General features: G+C 44.2%; 1 protein-coding gene across 1 annotated transcript in view; it reads right to left on the minus strand.

Moving 5' to 3' along the window:
* TUBGCP5 (tubulin gamma complex component 5) overlaps window positions 1-25,906 on the minus strand; it is a 394,755-nt gene that overhangs the window by 76,199 nt on the left and 292,650 nt on the right. Inside the window, exons 17-20 of the mRNA XM_085622861.1 lie at window positions 9,651-9,735; window positions 9,429-9,549; window positions 7,235-7,413; window positions 3,287-3,412 (exon numbers count right to left, since the gene is read on the minus strand). Coding sequence (XP_085478987.1) covers window positions 3,287-3,412; window positions 7,235-7,413; window positions 9,429-9,549; window positions 9,651-9,735 — 511 coding nt within the window. The remainder of the gene's footprint in view (window positions 1-3,286; window positions 3,413-7,234; window positions 7,414-9,428; window positions 9,550-9,650; window positions 9,736-25,906) is intronic.

The following is a 25,906-nucleotide window of genomic DNA, read 5'->3' on the forward strand; positions in this document are numbered from 1 at the left end:
GCTTCTTAGGCAATGAAAGGACTGGACTGAATTTTCTACAACTTCTTTTTCTCTAAGGGCTTGAGGTACAGATTGCCCGCTGTTCAAGAAGTCTCAGGAACAGCAAAGACTTTGCCTTCCTCTGGGTACCTGCATCTGGAACTGTGCGTTTCAGTTGCCACAGAGGTTGAAAAAGCATACGGATGCCGTCAACGATGCCGCTGCCAGCTCCGTCATGTGAAGGCACTGCAGAAGGTACCGCAGCACTTCGCACCGCAACCCTGGTCTTACCAACGACGCAGTCACCGAACCACTGCTGGCACCGCACTCCGCACTGCCTCACTTCACACCGCCGTCCTGGAGTCACAGACGACAACGCTGCAAGCAGACATCGATGCCCCTGCCTGCACCTTGGTTTGCGGGCACTGCTCTTCAGTTACACAACGCACAGCCCCATCCCACACCACAGGCTTGGCCCACCAATGCCATTGACTTCAAATCGTCTGCAGAGGACAGCGCTCCAGCAACGACGCCATAGCTGCTTGCACCGTGATCTGCCAGCAATGCGATGAGCACCGCCCCACTTCGCACCACAGCCCTGGTCCCACCGATGTAGCTGGCTAACCGTCACCGAGCCGCTGCCTGCACCACAACCTGAGGGCACTGCTACACTTCCCACTGCAGCCTTGACGCCTGCAGATGCCGGGGTTCCAGACTTCAACCTCACGGAATTTGACCTGCAACACGTGTGACTTCGAGGGCCCAACGTCTCCTGCACTGACCTCCGGAATGGACGCCGGCTCTACTGAGCTCATCGCAAGTTCCCCGACGGCCTGCATTTCTAAAGGTACTTTTTTGCTGGTCTGCCCAACACCGTAGCGGGTCCCTGACGCTGTGTCCGGCCTGAATCGTTGGATTTGTTTGTTCACAATGCTGTGATAGCCCCGGACGGAGCTATCGACTTCAAGGAACTGTATTTAAAGTGTATTTTTGCATTATTCGTATCTTGTTAGATTTTTTCCATTCTGATCTTGTTTTACACAGATAAATATAGTTTTGTTTTCTAAAACTGGGGTGGTGTCATTTTGTACTGTTTTCACTGTATTGCTGAGTGTTGTGTGCAAATGCTTTACACATTGCCTCTGAGATAAGCCTGACTGCTCGTGCCAAGATGGGGGTGAGCAGGGATTATTTTAGAAGTGTAACTCCCTTGTCATGGCTAGGAAGAAGTGTCCCTACTTGGACAGGGTAGAAAACCTACCAACTAGAGACCCACATTTCTAACATGATGCCACTTGCTTATTTACAATCTGTCTCTTTCGCACCTAGAAGATCTCTTCCCTGGTGGTTGCCTTTCACAAACAGGCAACTTCCTCTGGTGTGTATGCAGTACTGACCTATGTGGTGGAGTGCATTTTAGCCTAAAAATCTGACTTTTTTGAATGGACGTTATCCTACTTGTAGAAGATTGAGGACCTCAAAATCTTCTGATTCAAAGTTGAGAATTTCAATGTCAAAAGTGTTGTACGTGTCAATCGAGTACTCTACCCATAGTGTATGCCTCGAAACCAAAAGGAATGTTGACATAGAATGCTGTGACACCGGAAATACTGGAAGTGAGCCCTTATCTGGCACCGATTACCTTAATGCACATGAAGAATGGAAGAATTGGTGATTATCTCTTTATGGTACCATTTTGAAATTCTCCTTCCTATGGGGATATAAGAAGGGGCAGCATGTATATGGAGACCATGCCTTCCTTCGAATAAACAATGGCTGTGTCCCTGATCCACCCTCTGAGGCACTGTACCTTCTGCAATCTTTCAGTTTGCCATAAACATGATGTTGCTGTAGTTTTCCTAGATATTTTTTTTGTCAAAATGACAGTACACAGTACCAGTTTTCAGTCTGTTTGACCCCATCCCCTCACATAAATCAGCCCTGTTTTAAGGTTAGTTTCCTAATTCTGATTGGATGGTTTGTAAAATAAAGAGAGGTACATTTAGCTGATGATGCCTCCAGGTGTGTGCATATTTAAAAATATATACTTTTGTAAGAGAAATGCCTCTCTGTAAAAGTGCTCTGGGGGCTGCACGTAGGTGGATATATTCAATGCTTCAGTATTCCAGCAGACATCATGGGGAAAACTATTGCTTAGTAGGCACCACAGCTTGTCAAGGGGTCCACATAAGCTAAGAATGGAGAAGATGTATGAGTTTATAGATACTATCACATAAGTTGGTGCCACTAAGTTACATTTAGTTACCTCCTCTGGCCAGACTTGCACCCAGGAAAATATTAAAAATGGAGCCATTCTGCAAAGGCAAGGCTGGAGGGGACCACAGTAGTCACAGCGTTTCTGGTAATGGTGGGTGTAGACAATAGCTTAACTGCATAAAGCTAGAGAAAAATCATTGCTAGAAAATATTTTAGAATTTTTTTAACAAAATGTATGTGTAATATTATTCTCACATTTAGTCAAAATATCCATAGTCATTACAAATTATTCACAACAGCACTTTCAATGGGAAGGTTATTTTACAACCGAACAATGAAGTGGCATTTATTATCCCACTATCTCAAGGCAGGAAGAAAATGGAAATTAAGAAAGCAGCATCCATACTCAGTGAAGTATAGTTCTTTGACATTATCCTTCCATTCTGTCCTACTTAAAGTTCTTGATTTTCCTCTACACCCTTTCTGGCCAATGTGACTGTTGGAACAACAAATTAAGTATACCCCAATCTTGAACTGGAAATATTAACCTGGGCTCCTTTGCTTAATACAGTGATATGAATGCAGAGTTTTAAGGCCAACCAACAAAGTAGTTTCTTGCCATCTGGCGTACATTAAAAGTGTAAAGGCTTTTGTACAATACAGTAGCGGTGCGCCACTAAAGGAGTGTCCTGCTCTCATATAATGTGTGTCTACATGGGCAAACTGAGCCGGGTCTGAAGATTCAATGGACTAATGCATTTACTTGGGAGGTGTGTGCATATGACACAATGGACACCAGTTCTGATCCCGGTGGGTCCACACATCCTTTCATCATTCTGAGATTGAGAAGAGTGCCACTGAGTTGGGTAGCAATAAACACCCATTATCTGTCAATAGTGCCAAGAGGCCACCTTGGAGGGGAACGTGCGTGAAATACCCAAATATCCAGATTATGTTTTTCATTCCTCAAATCACACATGGAGCGTCTGTCTCTCTTGAGGGGAAAACCATAACCAATACGGAACTGCATTTGTAGGTCTTTTCAAGTACAGGTGCACATTTAGTGCTAGTGCCAATCAACGGGACCTACCTTTTCTCTCAGTAGACAGCGGTCATGGATGGTAGATAGGTACCTATAATGAATTCTAATCAGCTGGTCTAGATCCTTGGCTTCTTCTACTTGGTGTTGAAACTCAAGACCTGTACTGTGAAGAATCTGCAAGACAAAAGCATATTCATTAAGGACCATCAACAGCACCATCACTTTCTTAAAAAACAAAAATGTATAATTTACAAAATCATTGCACACATACTTATCACTGTTTGGTAGGAAACTACATGTTAACACGCTTCTATGTCCTTTTGCCCATATTTATACTAAATTGCTTAAAAAAAAAAAAAGGCTTCCACTACATAGAGGTTGACAGAAATTGTCAAGACCATGAAACACACATCTATTAAACCTAAAGGACATGTTTTGGCCACCAGTGATAGAAAGGATAATCTTAGTACCTTAGGACAAGATGTGGAACAGGCCCAGTGTTCCTGGGACAAGAGTTTGCTATCTCGCGCAAAGGAAAGGTTGTTTATTTAAGTCATTTGTCAAGTGCCTGAAATTAACTGAGAATTAAGTGTGCATAGATGTGGATGTACACTTGCAGTAAGCTTTGATGGTGCCAATGTAAACTGTGCAACATAATTGAGCCTGGTGGCGTGAAGAGTACGAAAGAAGCAAAAAAAATGAACTCCTGTTCATCCAGTCTCCTTTGGCAGAACACCTCTAAATTGAGTGCCTCATTATGCCAAATCTATCATTCTCTCTGAAATGACCAGAGACAGCAGTACACATTTATCAGCAGAGAAGGGACTTATCGCTGCTTTCACTGTTGTCTCAAAATAGATGTAGTTTAGAGAGGAATAACTAGAAAAATAAAGAATGACCTTTGGAAGAAAAATAATGAAAAAGCACAAATTACATCCTCCCATCTCAACACGATCTAAGTAGGTATCCTACGTGGACCTGCTTTGTTTTGGGCCAGGACAAGCCAATTCGAGTCAGAACGGATCAATGGCAACCATGACAACCTGGCGGTAAGTTAGTCAGTGCAGGAAGGGACAGCCAAATAATAACAGACATATTTTATTTGAATATATATACTGAAACTTGCTAAAACACCATACAGTTAATGATCTATTGTAAAAATCTGCAAAGCCATCAACAATTATGCATAAGAAAAAAAGGCAAAGGGAAAGATTAAAAAAACATATTGAAACAACGATCAATGGTGTTTTTGTTTGCTAAATGGACGCACTTCTTCACGGAACATAAATGGAGCAATTACTTGCCATAGGATTTCCAGCCTGCCTCAATCCTAGATTCAATTTAATTTGTTCACTTTGTTAGATAGCTGCCGAGCCAGATGCATTCCATGAGTGAGAAAAATATTCATTCAACTTTAAAGCACATTTACTTTAGATTCAGTATAACAGTTTATGAAAAGGTAAATTTAACCAGCGATTTGTCCAATATTCCTAAAGTAAATCATTTTTTAAATTGAAGTCTATTCAAATATTTATCTTCCAATGGAAATAATTATTTTATAACTAAACGCATCATGGGACTTCAGGGCGCACAAAATAGTATTTGGTACTGGGTCAAGTGGCAAAAGGCAATACTTTTTAAAAAGCATTGGTAAAACAAAAAAGGTTTCGCCTTTGGGATCTATTGGCGTTGACAGTGGTTTTTAGCCAGGCTGCACAGTGCAGCATGCTTGAGGTTAACAAAGTTAAAAAAAAAAATGTGCTATGATGTGGTGGTCACATCATTTTGAGCACATGCTATATTATTTTACCAAAAACACACTTTTGTGCTACATTAAAAAAAAAAATAACATTACAGGTGGCGCGAGCAAAACAGAGCATAGGTGGGGGAACAACAATGCATGGGGAGGACAGAGGAAACATGGAGGGAGAGTGAGGAGGAGAAGCAACAAGTGAAAGAGAAGGGGGTGGGTGAGGGGAAGAAACATGGAGATGGTTAGGTGAAGCAACGTCAAGAGAGCAATGTGGAAAAGGCAGAGAAGCACACAAACGAGAAAGCAACTGGGGAAGTACATGAGGGAGAGCTCAACATGCAGGGGGGAGAAAGCACATGTATGGGTGACAGGAACTCCGAGTGCAGGGGGGAGAAGTACACGAGGAAGACAGCTGGAAAACACAAAAGAAAACAAAGTTGTGCTTGAAAAATCAAAAAGAGGAAGCATAAAAGTCAGCATAACAAAAAAAGATGGTAACAAGAAACGCAAGGCTGACAAGTTGGGGCATGAATAAGAAGTGGGCAAATGACATGAAAGCCAACTGATGGTAAGCAACGGGCGGACTCCAATTCCCTGTATGTTCTTCGTATGCCCATAATTTGTCTTTGTAACCAGATAGCTGTGCTTTCTGGTGTGCTAGACCTAAAAAGGATTGCAAGAGATGGCTCAGAGTTCCATAGACACTGGAAAACTGGCCTGACACACTGTATCAATTACAAACCCTTACTAACTTCGTAAGTAAGCCTGGACTGCTAGACAAAGCTACTTCTGGAAAGTCAAACATACAAGAAGGAATCTTGCCTTGCTGGGTCCAGTGCAACAGATCACAAAGATATAGCATGACAGTTGCACATAAATAAATGCATAGATAAAAACAATGACCACCCTGGAACGTACTCTGTACCACTAGCTGTTCTAAGGCCTGACAAAATGTCTTACTTCTAGAAGTCTAACAGAAATATTTTTTCTTGATGCACTGAAGAAAATACTTCAGAAAATGTTATATGAAAAATACTGTACTCTAATTGTAGACCTAGCAACAGTTGTCACATTTACATGTTGATTTAAAAGCCAGAAAGATCCTTGTTCAACCAAAGACACTAGAAAAGAGAGGGACTTCAGCCACTGTTTTCAAACAAAAACTATATCTCTGGTTAAAAAATGCTCAAAATAAAGATGGATATTTTTATGCCCAGCCTGGAGACCACTTCAGCTGTCTAACCAGCCTCCTGATTTAAAAAAATCAAGTTAAAAATGCACAGAAATGTATGCACAGAGGGAATGTGGGTCAGCCCTTGGTGTGGCTAACATGTCCACATCCACAAAAAAGGATTCAGTGCCAGGTTTGGTGAGCCAAAACTTTAATTTGCTAATGCTTTTTTTACTTTCTATTGTTTAGCATTTTTTAGTCATCCTTGTGTGTTTAACATTGGTATTCAGGTTACAGTAATTCAAAACCAATAGTATCTTTTCCTTGAGTCAATAAGAAACAAATTTTACCGTGATGGCCATTAAAACTAAAAATGGTTTCTTTATCTGTTCTAAGTGCACTTCTTCTCGTGGAGAAGTGTGGCTCACTGGTTAGAGGAGGTAGACCTGGAAGCAGAGGTCAGCCCGGGACCAGGGTTCAATTCCCGGCTCGGCTGGGTCTTGAGCCCATAAATGTCCATGGACTCGATAATTCTCGCTCCAGTGCATACTCAATTCATGGGTTCACACTCTGCGACTCTGGGCAATAGCTTGCTTAATCTCCACATGGGCCCCTCGCGGCGGGATGCCTGGCTTTCACCTTGCGGATGCCCTGCTGGGTTATCTCACAGGGGAATACCAGGACGGGTTCCCTAAGCAAGCGCTTAGAGACCGCTTGGTGATTTGCGCTATATAAATTCCTGCACATTTACATTTACATTTACGAATCACCTGCACTGTTCTATTAAAATCAAAGTAATGGCTAATTTACGTTTAAATTTAAAGTTGTTATTTTAAGATTATGGTCACTACATTTAGGAGGTGGCTTGCTTTGTTATTTCTATGGCATATGCTTGCAGTTTGCCAAGGCTAGACCTACTAGTTTTGTCACTACTTGTTTAAAGATGCAGGCAGTGGTCCCAAGTCTTCAGCCATCTTGCCACTAAACCAGCTAAACACGCATGTCAGTAGAGACCCTTTACACCAGTACTACATTAAGAAGAACACTCAGGAAATATTATGAAAAGACAAACCCTTGTCATCATGTAGTTGTGCAAACTATTAACAAAATGCATGAGCTTCGTCCTCAGGAGGAACATGCGGTGTATTTGTTGTTTTACGGGTTCTTTCCTTATTAAAACACGGGTTTCCGCCGATAGTTCAAATAAAGGTGAAAATCGACGCGATGCGCTTTCAGCCTCACTTAAAAGATCTGCAATAGAAAAGAAAAAAACAAATGTTAAAAGTAATCTGCTCCTAAATGCTCCCCTCACCCTTCAGAAATGGTTCTTATTACAGACTCAGAGTTTAGGGAACATTTGCAGACAAAAAGCAAGTTTCCTTTCCTCACACTGCCTATTGCCCTAGACAAGCTCTCAAGGTCTAAGGCTTTAATCAATGTTGCAGGTAAACAATCTCTAGCTCCTTGATTGATGGATTAAATGATAAAAGCTCATTACAGAAACTGAAATCATATTCCTGTAAAAACATTTTATGAACTGCCGGGGCCACCTAAAATGGCTACTCCGCTGCACACAGGTCCACAGACCGCAGCAGATTAATGTGTCATTGCCTTTGACTAGGACTACTGTTCAGGAATTAGAATGAGGATTGGATCCTAATGTTTCTAGGTCTTGGTAGAAAGTTAAACCAGATGCACATTTGGATGCAAAGCTGTCTCGCGGCATTCCTTAGTAACAAATCTCCCAATGCCTTCAAAACGTGCAAAGCCTCTGCTTCCAGAGTTCAATATCTTAGGTTAATTCTTCTAACTCTGTACTGTGGCTAGTCAGAAAGAGGGCCATTCACCCAGAAACGTTTGCTGATTCTCTCTGTTGAGACTAGAAAGGCAAGAGGGTGGTGTATAAGAGTCTGTGAGTGGAGTTTTGACTATGTCCCTTCATATGCATGGGAAAGGTTCTGGTGAAGTAACAAATGCAGCACAACCGGTTTCACAGAGCAGATAATTTTAGCTTATTATAATTGCTGTTTGGGGCGGACAAGCCAGCAACACTTCATGAGAGTCCCATACACCATACAAAGACACACAAACCCCATTGCAGACATAACCCCTGTCTAGACACATATCTTTAACTCGCACACACCCTGAAGATACAAGGAGTAACTTTGCCAACTTTGAAAAATTGTCCACTGTGTGACGGGGAGAGGACTGGAAGGGGGGTGGAGTTGGAGCACTCTCAAATATTCACAGCAGCATCATGGAGGTTCACTAAAGGAGAGGGTTTGGAGGGCACCGTTCCTTGCGCTTGGGTAGTCACTCCTACAACGCCCAAATGCACACAAGTAAGGCTCCAGAAAACGTCACAGAGAGGCTGCAAAGTCCATAATGAATTTGTACTGTGCAGAGCCCTCCATGCACGAGCTGGAAACCATCTCTGTGCAATGGCTCTCATCTCACCACGTGCTCATCGTGTAATGTTGGTTCTTCACCATCAATATTGTGCGACACACAGTGGCACTGTGTGTGGTGGCAGAACTAAGAGAGACAAAGACATACGCAACAGCGGCTCCTTTGCAATGGCAGTGGAGGGTTGCCCCACCTACCAGCAGCAAAAAAACAAAAAACGGAAAAGAAAACAATAATAAACTTTTGTTTATTATCGTTTTATTTTTTCTCTCGGAGTCGAGCCTTGGGGGCGGGTCCAGGGTGATGACAGGCTGGTGGAGGAGTGTTCGCACTGCTACTCAGTGCGCATGACGGTTTAGCCGGCCGTCTCAGGCTGGCCAAACCGTCATGCACACTGAAGCTCTCTCCAACCAAAGCTGAGTTGCCGGGTTGGAGAGAGCAGGCACAGGCTACAGGCTACCAGTCTAACTGGGAGTGCAAATCATCGGCGCTCAGGCCAATCCTGATGCTGCCTTCAGCAGCATGAAAGCAGCTTCAGGACTGGCCGCAGTGCACTCTGTGTTTTTTAAATTTATTTTGTATTTTTCTCGTCCGTCCGTTCCCACCCTCCCCGCCATTCCATCAACACACCAGCTGTTACTGGACAAATGCACATAAAAACCTTACTTGTGATAGCAGTGTTATCAAGCCTGCCTACACAGAATGCAACAGGCTCTGGGGCTAGATGGAGCTAACTGACTGTCATAAACAAGCAATTTATTTGGCTCCACTGTAGGAATCCTGACTGCCTACACTGAAGTTCACAGGAAACAGCTTTGATTTGTTAAGACTGCTCATTTCCCAATCAATAATTGCCTTACCACCAAACTGTAACTCGTCCAGGCTGTGCTTGGCCAACTTTATCAGTAGCAAAAGAAGGAACACTTGATTGTAAATCTTCTGACATTCTGAGCTGATCACAATATCTACTGGCCAAGGAACCTTCAGAGATGGGAAAGGAAAAGAAGAGGAAAAACAAATCATTATTTTGCTTATGAATCTACTTTCAAGCATCAGGACCAGTATTTGTGATATTAAATTACCCTGTAACTCATTGTCAAGCCATCTAGCGTATGAACGAGTAGTTTCTTCTTAGCAAGCTCAACATTTTCAAAACTGATAGTCAATCTGAAAAACAAAATAAAGCACTTCAGTTAAATCCACTTTGCTCCAGGACATCCATACATCATGCTATGCTGGTACTATCAATAGGCAGGAATACACATTTTGGTCAAAGTTTGGTGACTTGAGACCAGTTCACATATTATACTCCTTTGAAGGTTCTTTGAGGGGGGGGCGGGAGTTGGGACTGGGGGACAGGGACAAAAAAGGGCTGTATGTCTACTATGTGCTGTGAAAATCTGTTATAAATCATTTCACACTAAAATTCTGTAGAATTGGCAGACTGATCACCCTGACAGCAAATGACGAGATAAACTCAGCCGTTGATGCCTTCAAACAAGTTTTCTATTGAATATGTCGGCAGAGTAGACATTCTTAAATGAGGCAACAAAAGTCCAAGAAATCTCAAATTAATAACAAGCCCATTTAATTGCTATGGCAAAGTTCTAACAACTGCTCCTAATCCTGGCATCCTTTTTGGTTTTTTTTTTATCAATGAAAATTTAGAATGGTTCTTACCTTTAGGAAACAAAAGCATCCCTTAATGAAAAAACTCAACAGTACTTTAAAGTTTTAGTCTCCACAAAAGGAGTGATTTTTGGACAAAAGCTCAATTTTCCAATGGCATGAGCTGACACACTCATACTTTCATAGAAACAGTTATGGGGGATGAAGAAATTACTTACCTTTGGTAATCCACTTTCTGGTGGACATTCAATCTAACCGCAGATTCCTCACCGCCTGAATACCCCCAGGCACTAGACTGGATCTAGAGATTTTTCCATGGATCCTGCACAACAGCAGGTTGTGCTGTGCAGCACAGTGTCAATTTTGTCCATACCCCAGAAGTGACATCAGAGCGGCATACATATAAGCACCACACTGTGCACTGACATCAGTCTCTATTTTTGCTTTAGCTGCACGATTATAGATGTGACAGTGGGCTGATCTCTAGAATGGGACTTTTTTATAGAAACAAAAAGGTACCACTCCACAGAAAGGGGAGGTGGGTGAGGAATCTTCGGTTAGACAAAGTAACCACCAGAAAGTATGTTACCGATGGTAAGTAACTTGTTCTTATGATAGATATCAAAGCAGTACGTCCTGGGGTGGTGGCTCAAACCAAAAAGTCCTTCAGAACAGAACGGGCAAAGGGCTCATCCCGCTGGCCAAAGCTATCAAGGCATTAGTGCTTCATGAATGTGTGTACTGACATCCACGTTGCAACCTGACAAATGTCCAGAACAGGTACTCCGCGTGCCAATGCAATGATTGCAGCCTGGACTCTACTGGAATGAGCCTTCAGTCCTTCCATGGGCTGCTTCTTGGCCAGTGTATAGCAGATTCTCATACAGAAGACTATACATCGGGATGTCACTGTTGTATGCAATTTTCCCACCTCGATATGGCTCTTTATCTACACTTTGCCAAAGAGAACCCCACTGAGAGCTGAATGTCAACCTAATCGTCCTTGGTAAAATTGATGTAAAAACTCAAGGCTCTTTTAGGGTCCTAACAATGGGGTCTAGCCTCCTCTTTTGAGGGGTGGGATGGAGCAAAGAATGCTGGAAGAGGGATGGATTGTCCAATATGAAAAGGTATCACAACCTTCAGCCCAAATGAGTCTTTGGGCCTCAACATCAGTTTGTCTGTGAAAAAGGTGGTGTATGGTAACTGAACACACAGGGCTTCCAGTACACTTCTGTGACGTGCTGAAGTGATCGCAATGAGAACGTTTTAAGAGGACTACTGTGCATCTGCTTAAATGAGGTGAACATAAGGAACGCAAGACTCAAATTAGGGTCCCACTGCAGCATCACAGAAGATTTGGGTGGGAACATATGAACTAATTATTTAAGAAAATACATCATGACTGGTGATTTTATACAAGGACGGTTGGACAGAAAACGCAAAAAACGCAGAAAGAGCTAACAAATAATCTTTAACAGTGCCCAAGGCATTTCTTTCTCTGTTAAAGACAGTACAAAAAAGTACATCATCTGACCATTTTGCTTGCAATGGGCCTGTATGGCGGCAACTACACCAAGTAACAAACTTAATATCAACAGATTTTGTATATGGACCCCTGGCTGCTAGAATGATTTCCACGACTTCAGGAGGGAGGTAAAAAAAGCAGCCAACTGTCATTCCTCAATCTCCATACAATGGCAGTGTAGATTGCATAGGCATGGGTGCAAGACCTTGCCCTACTGCTGCGAGAGAAGATCCTCCGGAATCAGCAGCCTGATAGGAAGACAGATGCTCATGCCAAGACATTTTGGCCACCACACTCTCCTGGCCCAATTCGGAGCCACTAGGATGAGACTTGGGTCTCTCCTGATCTTCTTCAGATTTCAGGGCAGGAGAGGTAGAGGAGTGAAGGCATATAAGAGTTTCGAGCTCCACTTGAGGCAGAATGAGTCCCAGAGAGTCTCCTAGGGAATCCCAAAGTGCAAAAGTGTTGGCATTGTGCGTTTTCAGCATGACTAAGAGATGGACCAGGGTTATCCCCATTGCTGGAAGACGTCCTGTGCCACTTCTGAGTGGAATTGCCAGTCGGGATCCACTAGGTGTTGCTGACTGAGATTGTCCACCTTGGCGTTTAAAGATTCCGCCAGGTGGTTCATAATAAGGGAAATGCCCTGATGACTTCGCTATATTAGAGGTGCAAAGCCTCCTGTCACAGGACGCAAGAACCCAGCTGCCCTGTTTGATGCAGTACCACCTAGCAATGGTGTTGTCAGTGAGAACCTGAGCCAGCCCTCTCCTGATGGTCGACAAGAAGGCCTTCAAAACCCAGCGAATGGCCCGCAACTCCAACAAGGTGACATGGAGGCGGGTCTCCACTAGTGAATAGAGTCCCCTGATCTCTACATCTCCAAGGTCGCCTCCTCACTCCAGCATTCATACATCCGTCATCTCAGGATGGGATAGGGAGAGGAGTCTTCCACCAGTCCAAATGCATATCTGTCTACTTTGTGTTGCTGCAGAGGAGGACGACATTATCTCTTAGGAACAAAGGACGCCTAAGTGACAGCTAGGGACCAGGTATACGGTGAAGAGGCAAGAGCTAATGCAGTCCAGCACCCCAGACCAGGAGTGGTGCAGCATTGGGTTGCCCAGTGAGCTCTTGAGCCCATCCGGCTGTGCTCCGACCAGCAGTTTGTACATCTCCATGGTCAAAAGGCACATACATAGTATGGCCCCACCAAAAGCAAGAAATTTAAGTTTTGCTGACTAGACCTGGGTAATGGTAACCAGGCATGTCAGGCAAACCAACTTCACATCTTCCTATGGAAAGGCCTTAACGCTGAACTCTCTGTGGCATACAGTTCTTGGAGAAACTATTCCTAGGCCTAGATGAAGGTACATCAAAATTGAGAGAGTAAATCACAAATGATCTGCAGGAGATTAAGCAAGATGTAATGGGGGCAAGACACTGGGCGCCGATGCTAGAATAAGGGGGAAATGCAAGAGACGAGGAAGCTGAGATGCTCAAGCAGGAAGTTCTCTTGTTAAAAAACTAAAGTATCATGCTCCAGGCACACGTCAAAGACTTGGGAAATCATTTGAGGAGGCACAACATATGAATCAGAGGCCTGCCATCTGGAGAGGAAGGAAACAATATAAAGACCTAAGTCAAAAGACTGCTGGTACCCATTCTCACAAGCCCCAAGCAGAAAGAAATCCTGCTGGACTGCACCGACTTGGTAGGATCAAGCTCAAAGAAAGAAAACATGCCCCATATATACTGACTTTTGTAGATTACTTCAACCAGAAAGAATACATTATGTTACCAGCTAGGTCAACAGGACTGAACTCTTTTGACGGCCACAACATTTTCTTTTTTCTTTTTAAAACTGTATTTTTTATTGGTTTTGCATAAAACATACAGTGCAAACGATCTGGTCCGCATACATCTTTACATCAAAGAATGTACAAAAGGGTATGTCAATGAGCCTGAGACAAGAGACAGAATACATAATAATGGATTCAACATTGGAATAGCCGGTCTACCGGAATAAACGCTACAAACAATGGTCAACCAACGTTTACTCTAGTGGATCAGAGCCGCTGTCGGTTCCAGAGGCATCACCCTCCTGAAACCTAGTAAGTAGCTGGGCCTATAGCATGATTTCATCAGTTGCTCCCTCATCTGTACGTGACATTTTCAAGTGTTGCTCTTACGCAGCCCCAGACTCCATTAGGTCCTTCAACCAGAGTTTCAGAGCCACGGCCCTCAACCCCAACCACCCAATAGCCACTTGAGTCGCTTTGCCAAAAATAATGCCAATTAAGCCAATTTATAAGGGATTTTTCGACCCGTTGATCTGGTTACCACTACCAGCAGACAAGCAAGCTATGTTTTAGGGATCAGAAGGCCATTGTCTTTCAATATAAACGGTAGGACCTGTCCCCAATACCCCTGAACCTGGGCACAATACTCACACCTAGTACATTTTGATCTCCTACCAGGATCCATTTAATTTAATTTATAGGGAGTGACATAAGTATGGTCTAAGTAGTGAAAATGCAACAATTTAAATCTGTTATTGCACAACACTGCGCGCACCAATGCCACTGCTTTCTCCCAGTCTAAATCTGAAATGGGTAAGCCCAGGTCCCAGTCCCACGCCCCACGAGCTGTACACAGTTTGTCTGTCATGTGACCCCTTAGGGCTTTGTAGAAGAGAGTGATCAGGTGTCTACCCTCCCCCTACTGGAGAAGACCACAAAGCACCCTGGAAGGCCTCAGAGTAGCTGGGAAATACGACCAAACCCCCTGAGCAACACTTTCCAATTTGGCATATTGCAGGAAGTGAGCAGGCCTGACCTCAAATGTGTCCTGGACCTCTGGAAATGTGGTAAACGTTTCTCCAGGGTATATATCCGCCGCACACTGGCATCCACCCCTTTGCTATTGCTCCATGGACATGTCTTCATCTATATTTCTAAAGGGTGCCAAGTCCCACAGCCTTAGCTCCCTACTGAAGGAGGCCTTACAAATTATCTTCTGTACCGCCCATTCCCAGATTTCAGCTGTCAAATCAGTTAAGGGATCGAATGATCGATCTTGCCCTCCCTCATCAAGAATTGAGGTAAGGATTCACCTCCCCATTCTGTGGCCACTAGTCACCTTTCCCAATTATCAGCATCTGTAAACCAGTGGGTCGCATGCTGCAGATGAGCAGCATAGTAAGAACAGCACAGATCTGGGACGGCTAGACCACCCTCCTCCATATCACACCGGAGGGTCGCAAGTGCAACCCTACTGTGTCTCCCTGCCCAGAGATGGGAACCCAACAGACTTTCAATCTTGGAAAAGAACAAATCGCAAAACGGAAAAATGGAATTCTGGACAAGGTATAAACACCTTGGGAGAAAAACCATTTTCTCTATGGCCGCCCTTCTGATCAAGGATAATGGCAGCCGATTCCAAAATTGAATGGATCCCTCAAACCCGGACAGAACCCTATCCACATTCTGGATCTGAAGTTGCACCTCATTTTGCATGAGCAATCGTCTCAAATATCTGAACCCTCCCAACGGGGACACACAGACAGCAAGTGCTCCTAGGGTCTACCGATTAACCCGGCCAGGGGAAACGAGAGTGACTTCCGATCATTAACTCGCAGGCACGAAATCCAGCAACTGGAGTAAGAGTGGGGGAATGAATATAAAACAAGGCGTCATCCACATTCAAAGAAACCACATGGGTCATGCCTCCCACCCTGATCCCCACGGCTCCATCTTGACCTGCAACAATAATGTAAGAGGCTCAATTGTTATAGCAAATAGCAGGGGCGAAAGGGGACAACCCTGACGGGTGCCTCTGCCCAGCACCCACCGGTCGGAGAGCTCACTGCCCACCCTTATGCGCACGGATAGTTGAGGGCAACCAAATTACCATTTTCAAGATCTGTTAGCCATAACTCTCCATAAAAGCCAGAAATTACAGGTAGTGACAGAATTCCTTTGGAATAAAGAGATTAGGTTTAGAAGAGGGCACCATTTCTGAATTTTTAATGGAGGCAAGCCCATGGCAGCTGAAATCCCTGAAGGAAGTCAACATGTACTAGGCACTGCTCATCAACAAGATAAGAGACTAGACCAGAAGTAGGCACAGAAACATACCAGTGACAGACCAGTGTGACTGGGATGGAAGACGGCCCTTAGGGGAATTAGAATCTTGAAGCCTTCTCTAGAAATGATGAAAAGTGAAAGAAGAGCAGTGCTTGGGCAACTTTGAGATGCAGAGAATCACTTGGGATCGAGAGATCAGTAAGACTATGTGCCTATGGGAAACAGGAGTGAATTGCACCGGGCTTTCTTTAATGGGCTGGAGGGGGTTTGTGTTAAACAATGCCAAGTGGAGGTGACCTGACCAAGGGTAGGGGTAGGAGGGCTGGGTGGGGTTGTTGGAGTGTGCCACAGGTGAGGAGGGCTATTTCCTAACAAAAGCGAGAAGGGAATAGGTATAACTTTTTCCTATTTTTCTCGAATGCCGGGGAATGGAGCTAATAGTTTATTGCTTCCATTTTGTAGTTTGAGGGTGATGAAAAGAAAACAGGGATGTTACTCATCCACTCCTTCCATTCTAAGCTAACAACTCATACCCCACATTTCCAACACTCACATAAATGAGGAACTTTACCCCCTTGCTGCACTCAGACTCCAGACTTAAGACATGCAAGAGTAGAGAAGGGGCTGAGATTAAAATCACCAGTCTGTAAGTTCTAGGTGCACCAGCTAAAAAACTAGCATTCATCTCCCTTTTGCACAATTCCAGTAGTGACATTTGTTTGCGGCAAGAAACTCCCCTTATTAAGAAGAGCTGGCACTGCTTACTGTTGAAATGGTTCACTAGACAACTTTTTTCATCAGATTTCCAGTGGCAAAGGGTGTAGTCCTATTGCTGGCAAACACAATTTTAAAAGACAAATTAAACGGGTAGTGTAGAATGCAAAACTGAGATAATTAGCAGCCTAAGTATCAGTGGATGATTACACACTTACTGTGGCTTCTACTTATGGCCCCCAACAAGGGTCAAGAACAATTTCTCAGATGAGCAATTGCTGACACGCAATCCCCAGATAAAGATATCCTAATATTGGAGACTTTACTATAGTCATGGACAAGAGTTCGTCAGCCGGAAGCTCTTTTTGGTACAGTCCTTACCTTTGCAGCCTCCGTCTGACACCGTTAAAAAAGTACAAAGTCTTATGGAAGAATTTGTATGGGCTGAGAAAAGGCCTTGATTGGCAAAGGAACTTATGTGGTACTCTCCAGATAAGGGTGGGCTTGGACCAGCTCACTGATTATTTAGCATCCCAAGGTATTACATAGCATCCCAACTCTGGTATATGGTAGAATGAGGTATAGCTCGAAGTGAAAAGCACTGATGATTCACAGACCATAATAGGGGTATATATAAGAAAAATACCATGGCTGCCAAGGAGGAATATAGCGTGAGGCCTCTTCTTTATCCCACAAAGTAACCAGAGCCACCCTGTTGGCGTGATACAGTGTGATGTTAAAAAGATGGCTCTCATTTATTTCATCACCGTTCTCCAAGTTCTCCTTAGAAATGGGCAAGGTGAAAATTGGAGGTTGGATGACTGCAAGACAACTGGGGACTTATTTGACCATGAGGGCCTGAAATATGTTGTGCAAATTTAGCCAGACTATGACCTGTCCAAAATCAATCAATCAAGTAGTACTTGTACAGCACAGCTTATCACTGAAGAGAGTATCCAGGTGCGGTGCTGCAGGTATCAGTCTGAAGAGCCAGGTCTTGAGTCCCTTTATGAAGTGTGTCAGCGATGGTGCAGGGCAGAGGTGAAGGGGGAGGGCATTCCAGGCTTTGGTGGCAAGGTGGGGGAAGGATCATTCTCCGGAGTGGCAACATCGGATACGTGCCATCTGTGCGAGGGCGATTTGTGTGGAGCGGAGATTCCTAGTCCGTCGTTGGAAATGCAGGTGGTGGTTCACGTACCTTGGTCATGGAGTGCTTTGTAGGCGTGGGTCAGAAACTTGAAATGGCATCTCGTCTGGACGGGGAGCCAGTGGAAGTCATTCAGGTGCTGGTTGATGTGTGTCCTCTTGAGCAGGTTGAGGATCAGTCTGGCCGCTGCGTTCTGGATCGTCTGGAGTCTTTGCATGAGTTTGGTGGTGGTGCTGGCGTACAGTGTGTTGCCATAGGCTAGGCGGCTGGTGATCAGGGCCTGTTGCACTGTTTTCCTAATGCTGATGGGGAGCCACTTGAAGACTTTGCGGAGCATGCGGATTGTGTGGAAGCAGGCTGGGGAAACAGCGTTGACCTCACGTTTCATGGAGAGTTTGTTGTCCAGGATGATGCCATGGTTAAAGACGTGAACTTTTGGCATGGGGGTGAGTCCCAGCTCTGCCAGCCACCAGGAGTCATTTCAAAGGGCGGTGTGTCTGCCAAAGAACAGAACTTCAGTTTTGGCCGTGTTTATTTATTTTATTTATTTAAAAGGTTTTATATAGCGCTGGCTGCACCCAAGGGTATCAGATGGTTTAATGAGTCGAAATTTTAATAAAGCAAAAGAACAATGAGGTAGCATTCAAAACTAATTAAAAACAACGCTATTTTTACACAATAGGCAACAGCAAGTCATGCGAAGTTAAGCTAGCGTGAAAAGGAAAGGATAGAGAAGAGGGGGTAGGATGTAAGAATGAGGGGAGGCTGTGGATAGGGGTGGGTAAGGAAATACCAAGTAGGTCTAAGCAGGGCCTAGGAGAGGCATTAGTGGGAGAGAGGTAGTAGAAAAAAGGAAGGTGTGAAAGGAGGGGGAGGAAAGGGAGTCAGGAGATCAGTAGGGGGGACCCTAAACAGTAGGATGCAGGGTTGGGATAAGTGCCCGATGAAGGGGTTAAGGACCCCCGTATTTGGTGAGGTGTAGTTTGAGTTCTTTTTTGAAGCTGAAGTAGGAGGGGTTGCAACAAAGTTCTTTAGGGAGGGAATTCCAGATGGTAGGCGCATTTCCGGAGAAGGAGCGCGATTGTGTGGATTTCTTGTTTAACAGAGGAGGGACAAGAACAAGCGTGTTGGAGCTCCTCATCTCTCTAGAGCAGCCCCCTTTGTGAAGTTTATCTGAGAGGTACAGTGGGGTGTTCAGATGCAGGGCTTTGTGCGTAATGCAAGCGGTCTTGTAAGTAGATCTGCCTTCAATGGGAAGCCAATTGAGGGCTTTGAGGGCAGGGGAGATGTGATCGAACCGCTTGAAGTTGGTAATGAGCCTAGCAGCGAGGTTAAGCACAGATTTGATTGGGGTTAAGTGGACTTTAGGTGTTCCAGAGAGAATGGCATTACCATAGTCAATTTTCGACAGGACCAGTGATTGGACGACTAATTTAAAGTCATCAGCAGGAATGAAGGGTTTTATCTTCTTGAGGTGATGGAGAGTGAAGAGAGCGCTTTTGGCCGAATTTTTTATGTGGGAGATAAGAGTACGGTTCTGGTCAATGTTAATTCCGAGGGATTTAACTAAGTTGGATAAGGTGAGAGAGCAGTTGAGAACTGTAAGGTCAGAAATCCAAGATTGAATGGGGAGCGAGTTGTTCTTAGGGGAGAAAAGATTGATTTCATTTTTTTGTTTTTTTTCAGATTACGAAGAGCTTTAATATTGCATACAAAAAGACACAATTCTGCATGAGAATGGAATTACATAGCATAATTGATCTACACACCGGTTAGCAACAGGTTTTTTAGGGTTGAGTTTGAGGTGGTTGTAGTAGAACCAGGACTGAATCTTAGTCAAGGCGTCATTGAGGTGAAGAACGTCAGAACGGGATTGAATCTTATAATAATGTTGAGTGTCATCGGCGTAGAGGTGGAAATTGATTCCCGCTTGCTTAAGAATAAGGGTGAGGGGTTCCATGAAGAGGTTGAATAGAGAGGGGGAGAGAGTATGAGCTTCAGTTGTGGAAATTTGTCTTCGTCAAGGTTGGTGTAATGAAAGGTCTCAGATCTCCCCTGGACCAAGGTATGTACCGTCACTTTCCCTGGGAGAGAATATCAGTTCCAAACTTATGGAATATAACATATGCACAGCACTTCCTAAGGTGGGCAAACTTTCAACACTCCCCCAAAGGCAAGGCAAGAAAACAATATCACATGAGTCTCCTCTAGACCAAGGTAACACACACAACACCTCTCTAGAGCGAGATATACTTTGCACATCACTTTCCAGGAGTAGAACAACTTCCTATAACACAATTACCTACTAGAAGGGAATTCACCCATCCTTCTACAACAGAATACTTGGCCAAGAAGAGTCCACACCTCCTGCTACAAGGAAAAGACGAATTCAAACATATGGAATATATATGAATTTATTAACACAATACTTCAATCACGGGCAGGCCGAATATATATTGATCATGGCAGACTCTCACATATCAAATAACCGATTGAAATACACAATCAAAGCAAATATATATGTAGGAATATATATGTATGGATATAAGAATCAGAAAATAAGAAGGAAATGAAAGAATCAGTAAAGAATCAAGAGACAGTTAGTAGCAGAGACACCTCACCTACTGCTTCATCATTTCACCCCACTTCGCTCAAGGGGAGTCCATTGCTTGAACCAGGTGAAAGCTCAGAGGTGACACCAGCTCCCACTCTTCCGTAACAACACGTCTGCTCCACAGTGTGAACTTCCACCAGGCCAGTGTAGGCTCCCCTTTTAAATACAAATTCAAACACAACGAAGCTTCTAGCAAGCCTCGCCCCCTCGTTCTCATGAGAGCCCGTACCAACCTGCTCCAAGGCCACTGCATCGGTTGATCAGGCCTTTGCTATGGCTCCGAGACAGACCATGTACATTCCTCTGATAAGAACCAGTTCTCTCTAGTCTGTAAAGTGTGAAAAACAGGAGAAGAGCAAAACATGCCCTCCCCACCTCTGCAGCTTCGTGCAGGCACAGAAAATAGCTTCAGTCATGAAAATGGAGTTAGTTAAGCCATGCACACAAAGGCCCAAAGCAAGATGGAATCAGAAGAGCAAGGATGACATGACACCATGTAAAAGGCAATGGTCAGCACTGCCATAAAGCAAGGTAAAGTCAGAAATCAGAATGACATGAAGCCATGTCAAAGGCAATAGTTCAACACATAATTCACATAACCCAAATAACACTATAGACTTTATCCCTCAGTATACAACATTGAGCACATGTGTGCACCACCAACCACAACACTGCACCTCAACATCCCATACCTTCTATTCTTGGAAAGACTATTCTACTAAAAGATAGCAAGATTACAGGACAGAAGAGAAGCAGGCATATGCAAACCCATCCTACATTAAGGCTAGGGTAACATAACACACTTAAAATTAGTTAAAATGGTGGTGGTCGAGGGTCATCATAGGGTGTCAGACCACAAAAGTGGCTCATTCACTACAGTTGGGTCCGTTGAGAGCGAGAGGACGAGTTGTCTACTGTCGACTTAAAAGATTATATTAATGTTGTTCGATCTGACGATGTCTGCAAGTGGTGTCCTGTAGATGTTGAAGAGAGTTGGACTGAGGGATGAGCCTTTGGGTATGCTGCAGATGGTGTGCATGGGTTGCTAACTGAAAGGAGGGAGGAGGACTCTCAGGGTGCGTCCCATGAGAAAGGATCCCATCCATCTGAGCACATCGTCTGTGATTCCAATCTGGCACAGTTGATCGATGAGTGTGTGATGGGAGACGGTGTCAAAAGCTGAGGAGAGGTCCAGGATGATAAGAGCGGCTGATTCTCCTCCGTCAAGTAGGGTGCGGATGTCATCTATTGCGGCGATAAGGGCTGTCTCAGTGCTGTGGTTGGCTCTGAAACCTGATTGGGACGGGTCCAGCAGGGTGTTTCTCTCCAGGTGTTCGGTGAGTTGGAAGTGGATGGCCTTCACCAGGACTTTGTTGGGGAGCAGGGAGATGGGCTTGTAGTTCTGGAGCTCGCTGGGGTCTGCCAATGGTTTTTTGAGGTGGGGTCTAACCGCTGCGTGTTTCCATGCCTCAGGAAGGGTGGCTGTGGTTATGGAGGTGTTGAGGATGGTGGGGACCTGGTGGCTGAAAAGGTCGGAGGTTTGGGGAGCGAAGTTTCTGTAAATGGTTGCTATCTTGTTGTGGAAGTGGATGGCAAGGGCGTTGCAGAGAACTTGTGAGGAGGGGATCGAATTTTCTGTGGCTGCCGGGCAGGTGAACTCTCAGACGATGATGAGTTCCTTGGTTCGGTTGGCACTGGTCTTGATCCGGTGAGTCAGGGCCTCCTTTTTTGCGGTTTTAAGTTGGCGGTGGAATATGTTGAGGGCTGTTTTGTAGGAGGCTCGGTTGGTGTGGTTCCTGTTGGTGTGCCATCTTCTTCCCACTTGTTTGCAACTGCGCTTCAACGTGCTACGTTCCGGCATGTATCAGCTGGCTGGTTTGGTAGGTCTGTTCAGTGTGACTGGTTTGGTAGGAGCAACTCGGTTTGCGGCGCTGGTAATCTAGGCATTGAAGTTCTCTAGTGTCTGGTTCAGGTTGATGGTGATGTTGGGCTATGCGGTTCTGAGGGCATCGGTCTACTGTGGCTGAGTGACCTTTGACCAGCTATGGTAGGGATCTTTGAGGTGACTGGGGGCAGTGCGGAGAGGTTCCGCGATGGTGACGTGTATGAGTGAGTGGTCTGGCCAGGTGAGTTCCGAGGTGTAGCTGTATCTGACTCTGTTGCTGGACGTGAAAATGAGGTCCAGTGTGTCCTGCTTTGTGTGTGGGGTCGGTGACCACCAGCTTGAGGCTGATGATGTCCAATCTATCCAGGAGGTTGGTGGAGTTGGTGTCGGTGGAGTCTTACAGGTGGAAGTTGAGGTCTCCCAGGAAGATATAGTGTTCGGATTTGACCGCAAGCGGGGTAATTAATTCAGCGATGGTGTCGCTGAGGCCGGTTAGTGGTCCTGGCGGTCTTTATGCGAGGGTGCCTTTGATGGTGGTATTGGTGTCTGTGCGGAGTTGGAAGTTCATGTGTTCCATGATCGGCGTGGTAAAAGAGAGACTGAAATATTTACAAATCAGGTACTTTGTCCATAAAGCCTGCAGCAAGTAGCTCTTTAACCCCTTCTGACAAATGGCTTATAACGAAAACAAACAATAAGCATATATAGTTGGAAATATATAAATGACAGATTCCCAACCCATGTTTCGACAAAAACTCACGTTAAAAGAGATGGGAGATTGAGATTGGGGGCAATGCTAAAAGATGAGGAATGGAGAGCAGTGTACTACAATGCAAGAACCGTAGACACTAGTGCTGCCAACAGGGAACCTTTGGTAAAGATAATTACATATTAGTATTAAACCCCGGAGATGTTAGTAGATAGATGGAAGTAAGTTGAAAACAGTGAAGGTTACAGGATACCTTCTTCACCTCCTTTGGCAGTGCCACAAACTTAAAAGATTCTGGGAAGAGATGGACATGGATTTATTGTTTAACATCACTATTCCTAGATTCACAACATACATCATCTTAGGTGTAGCAAACATATCAATTGCAACCTATCAGAGGGAGGCTAATATAGCTCCTTTGCGCAGCCAAGCATGAGATCCTAGAACATTTTGGTACTGACAGAAACCCCGACCACAGATCCTGGTTGCACCATGTATGGCAACTGATTGGGCTGGTGAAAATCTCTCTGACATTGGATAAGAGTCAGTAGGAGTCTGGAGGAATGTAGGAACCATGCCTTTTCCATCTGGCAAATGAATTCAGATAGTTAACTTGTCCCACGTAGTTAAGGGTTCTGAGAATTGTTAGCGCCTCACAGTGAGAAACTAATCGAACGACAGACTCAAATGAAAATGAGACTTAAACAATGGGCCAAGCTTAGTAGCTGTAGTGCTAGAGGCACTCTTGTGGTCTGATCCCCTGTGATGACCTTTGACTACCATTATTTTAACTGACTTTAGTGTGTTATTTTATCCTAGCCTGGATGTACGATGTCCAGCATATGCCTTGCTTCTCTTACAAGTTTTTTTCTTGTAATCTTGCTGTCTTTCAGTGGGAGCTGTCACGGAGTAGGACAGCCTTGCCAAGAACAGAGGTGTGGAATGTACTTTTTGGTCTTGAAATGCAGTGTTGTGGGCAGTGGTGAACACATGTCCTCGGTGTTGTACGTTGAGAGATGAAGTATGTGAATCTATAAGCAGTTGTGCACAATTGTGCATTGTGTTGTACATTGATGAGAATTATGAAGTTCTTACTATTTGCTTTGACATGGCCTCATGTCATCCTTTTCCCCTATTCTGCCTTGCTTCAGCTTTTCTGCATGCACAGCAGTGCTTGCAAGTTGTTTGGGTTATTCACGTTCAAGGATTGTTTTTTGTTTAATGTATCTTGAAGACTTTGTGAGCTTCATCAAGATAAAGGCTGGAACATATGAGATTTGGAGAAGGGGACGTGAGAACTACTTCCTGCCATGGGAATGCTTGCTTGGAACCTGGCCAGTTCTGGTAAGATTCCTCTGGCCCGGGAGAGGTCTTTCCCGAACCTTCTGGTGTGCTTTGAGATCATAAAGCTGAGGGTTGTTGACTCAGAAACCGGGAGTTTGGAATCAGAGTTGGGATGGACGCGTCTTCCTCGGAGCCTGGTTGCTCAATCACGGCTGTTTAACTTCCCCAGTCAGGAGTGGGCTGAGATGCAGTGTTTGCACCAAGTGAAGTATTGAGTTTTGGTCATTGCCATTGTGATGTTTGGCCAGTGGCTTTAATCATTTGATGTGTTTTCTTTGTTTGTGATGTGTGAGTGAGTCAAGGTGCACCTCCAAAGTACTCATTTGATTTATGTATATCTTTCTGATCTCTTGCAGGACGTCCTAGTATATTTGCTTGAGTCTTATTTCATATTATTTGCTGCTTTTTTATTCATCAGTATTATTCATGCATTATATTTACCAAGTGTGTTAATATTGCTTGCATATAAACATATCTTTGTGTATTTGAATCTTGTGCATCTGGCATCTGGTAAAGCCTTTTGTTAGACAGCATTGTGTAAAATAAAACCCCAAGCCTTATTCTAAAAGAGCGAGTCCTTGCATTTCGTAAAATAAACCCTTTTCTAAAGGTGTTGTTTGTTTTGTGTTAAAGTCTTTTGCTTCGCCAGGTGTTGAGCCATCGTGTGGGAGCTGTATTATCTGATAGGAGCATGCAAGACAGTAGCACAGCTAAAGCACACTCAAGACTGAAGACAAATATTTACAGTTTATCACAAAATACAAGGGGCCTAAATCATGCACTTCAGGTGATGTCCAAACTAGTAACAATTAACTCTTTCTTCCTTCACTGTTGAGGATGCTTCCGAATTTTTTTTGATTGCTCGACTGTCTTCACTCATCAGTGATACTCTCTCTGGCCTTGTATGATCAGATATAAATCACGTAGGACATACCTGACTTTTATCCACTATAAAATTCCTTATCTTATTAATTTTATCTAAAGCTATTTATGATACTCACAAGAGTCTCCTTGAATATTAGCCAGGATTCCTTGCAAGAAATTAACTCTCCGAGATCCTTTAAAATTATTAAATTCATTAATGCAGTTCCCTGCTTTCGCAACAACGTGAGAATAATGGTGTTCTTGCTATTTCTATGGCCTACATGTACTCCCCTGTAAGCTTCTGCGTTGACACATTTTACATTTTTGCCATTTCATTGTTGCGGAATGAAGCTTAGCAACTGAGTTCATCCATGTATCACATCAGAGTATCTGAGGGTCTTGCTTTTCCTTTTTAGGTCTCGCCTGACCCAGCACATGCGCTGGTCTGGCGAGACTTATTGAGAGGGCTCCAAAAAGTGCTACCAGGCCAGCCTAGAGCTACAGTGCATGTGCGTGGGCACGCGCGCCACTTTTACCGCGATTATTTTCACTTTCGCGGCCGCGCGGTCGCTTTGATGTTTGATCGCGATCACTTTTGGGACCTTATAAGTATTTAGTTATGCAACTGTTGCATGGCTAAACACTTATAAGGTCCCAAAGGCGAAACCTATTGGCTATGCCAATGCTTGTTGTAAATTATCTTGGGAAGAAGCTCATTATCTGGTACAGGAATTCTTAAAATCAATGGCATTCACTGTAAGGGCTGCCAGATTGCACACCGGTGATACACTGGGTGTGGAACCTGGCAGTAACAGA

The sequence above is a fragment of the Triturus cristatus genome, chromosome 8 (assembly GCF_964204655.1).
Source record: "Triturus cristatus chromosome 8, aTriCri1.1, whole genome shotgun sequence".
Lineage (NCBI taxonomy): Eukaryota > Metazoa > Chordata > Amphibia > Caudata > Salamandridae > Triturus > Triturus cristatus.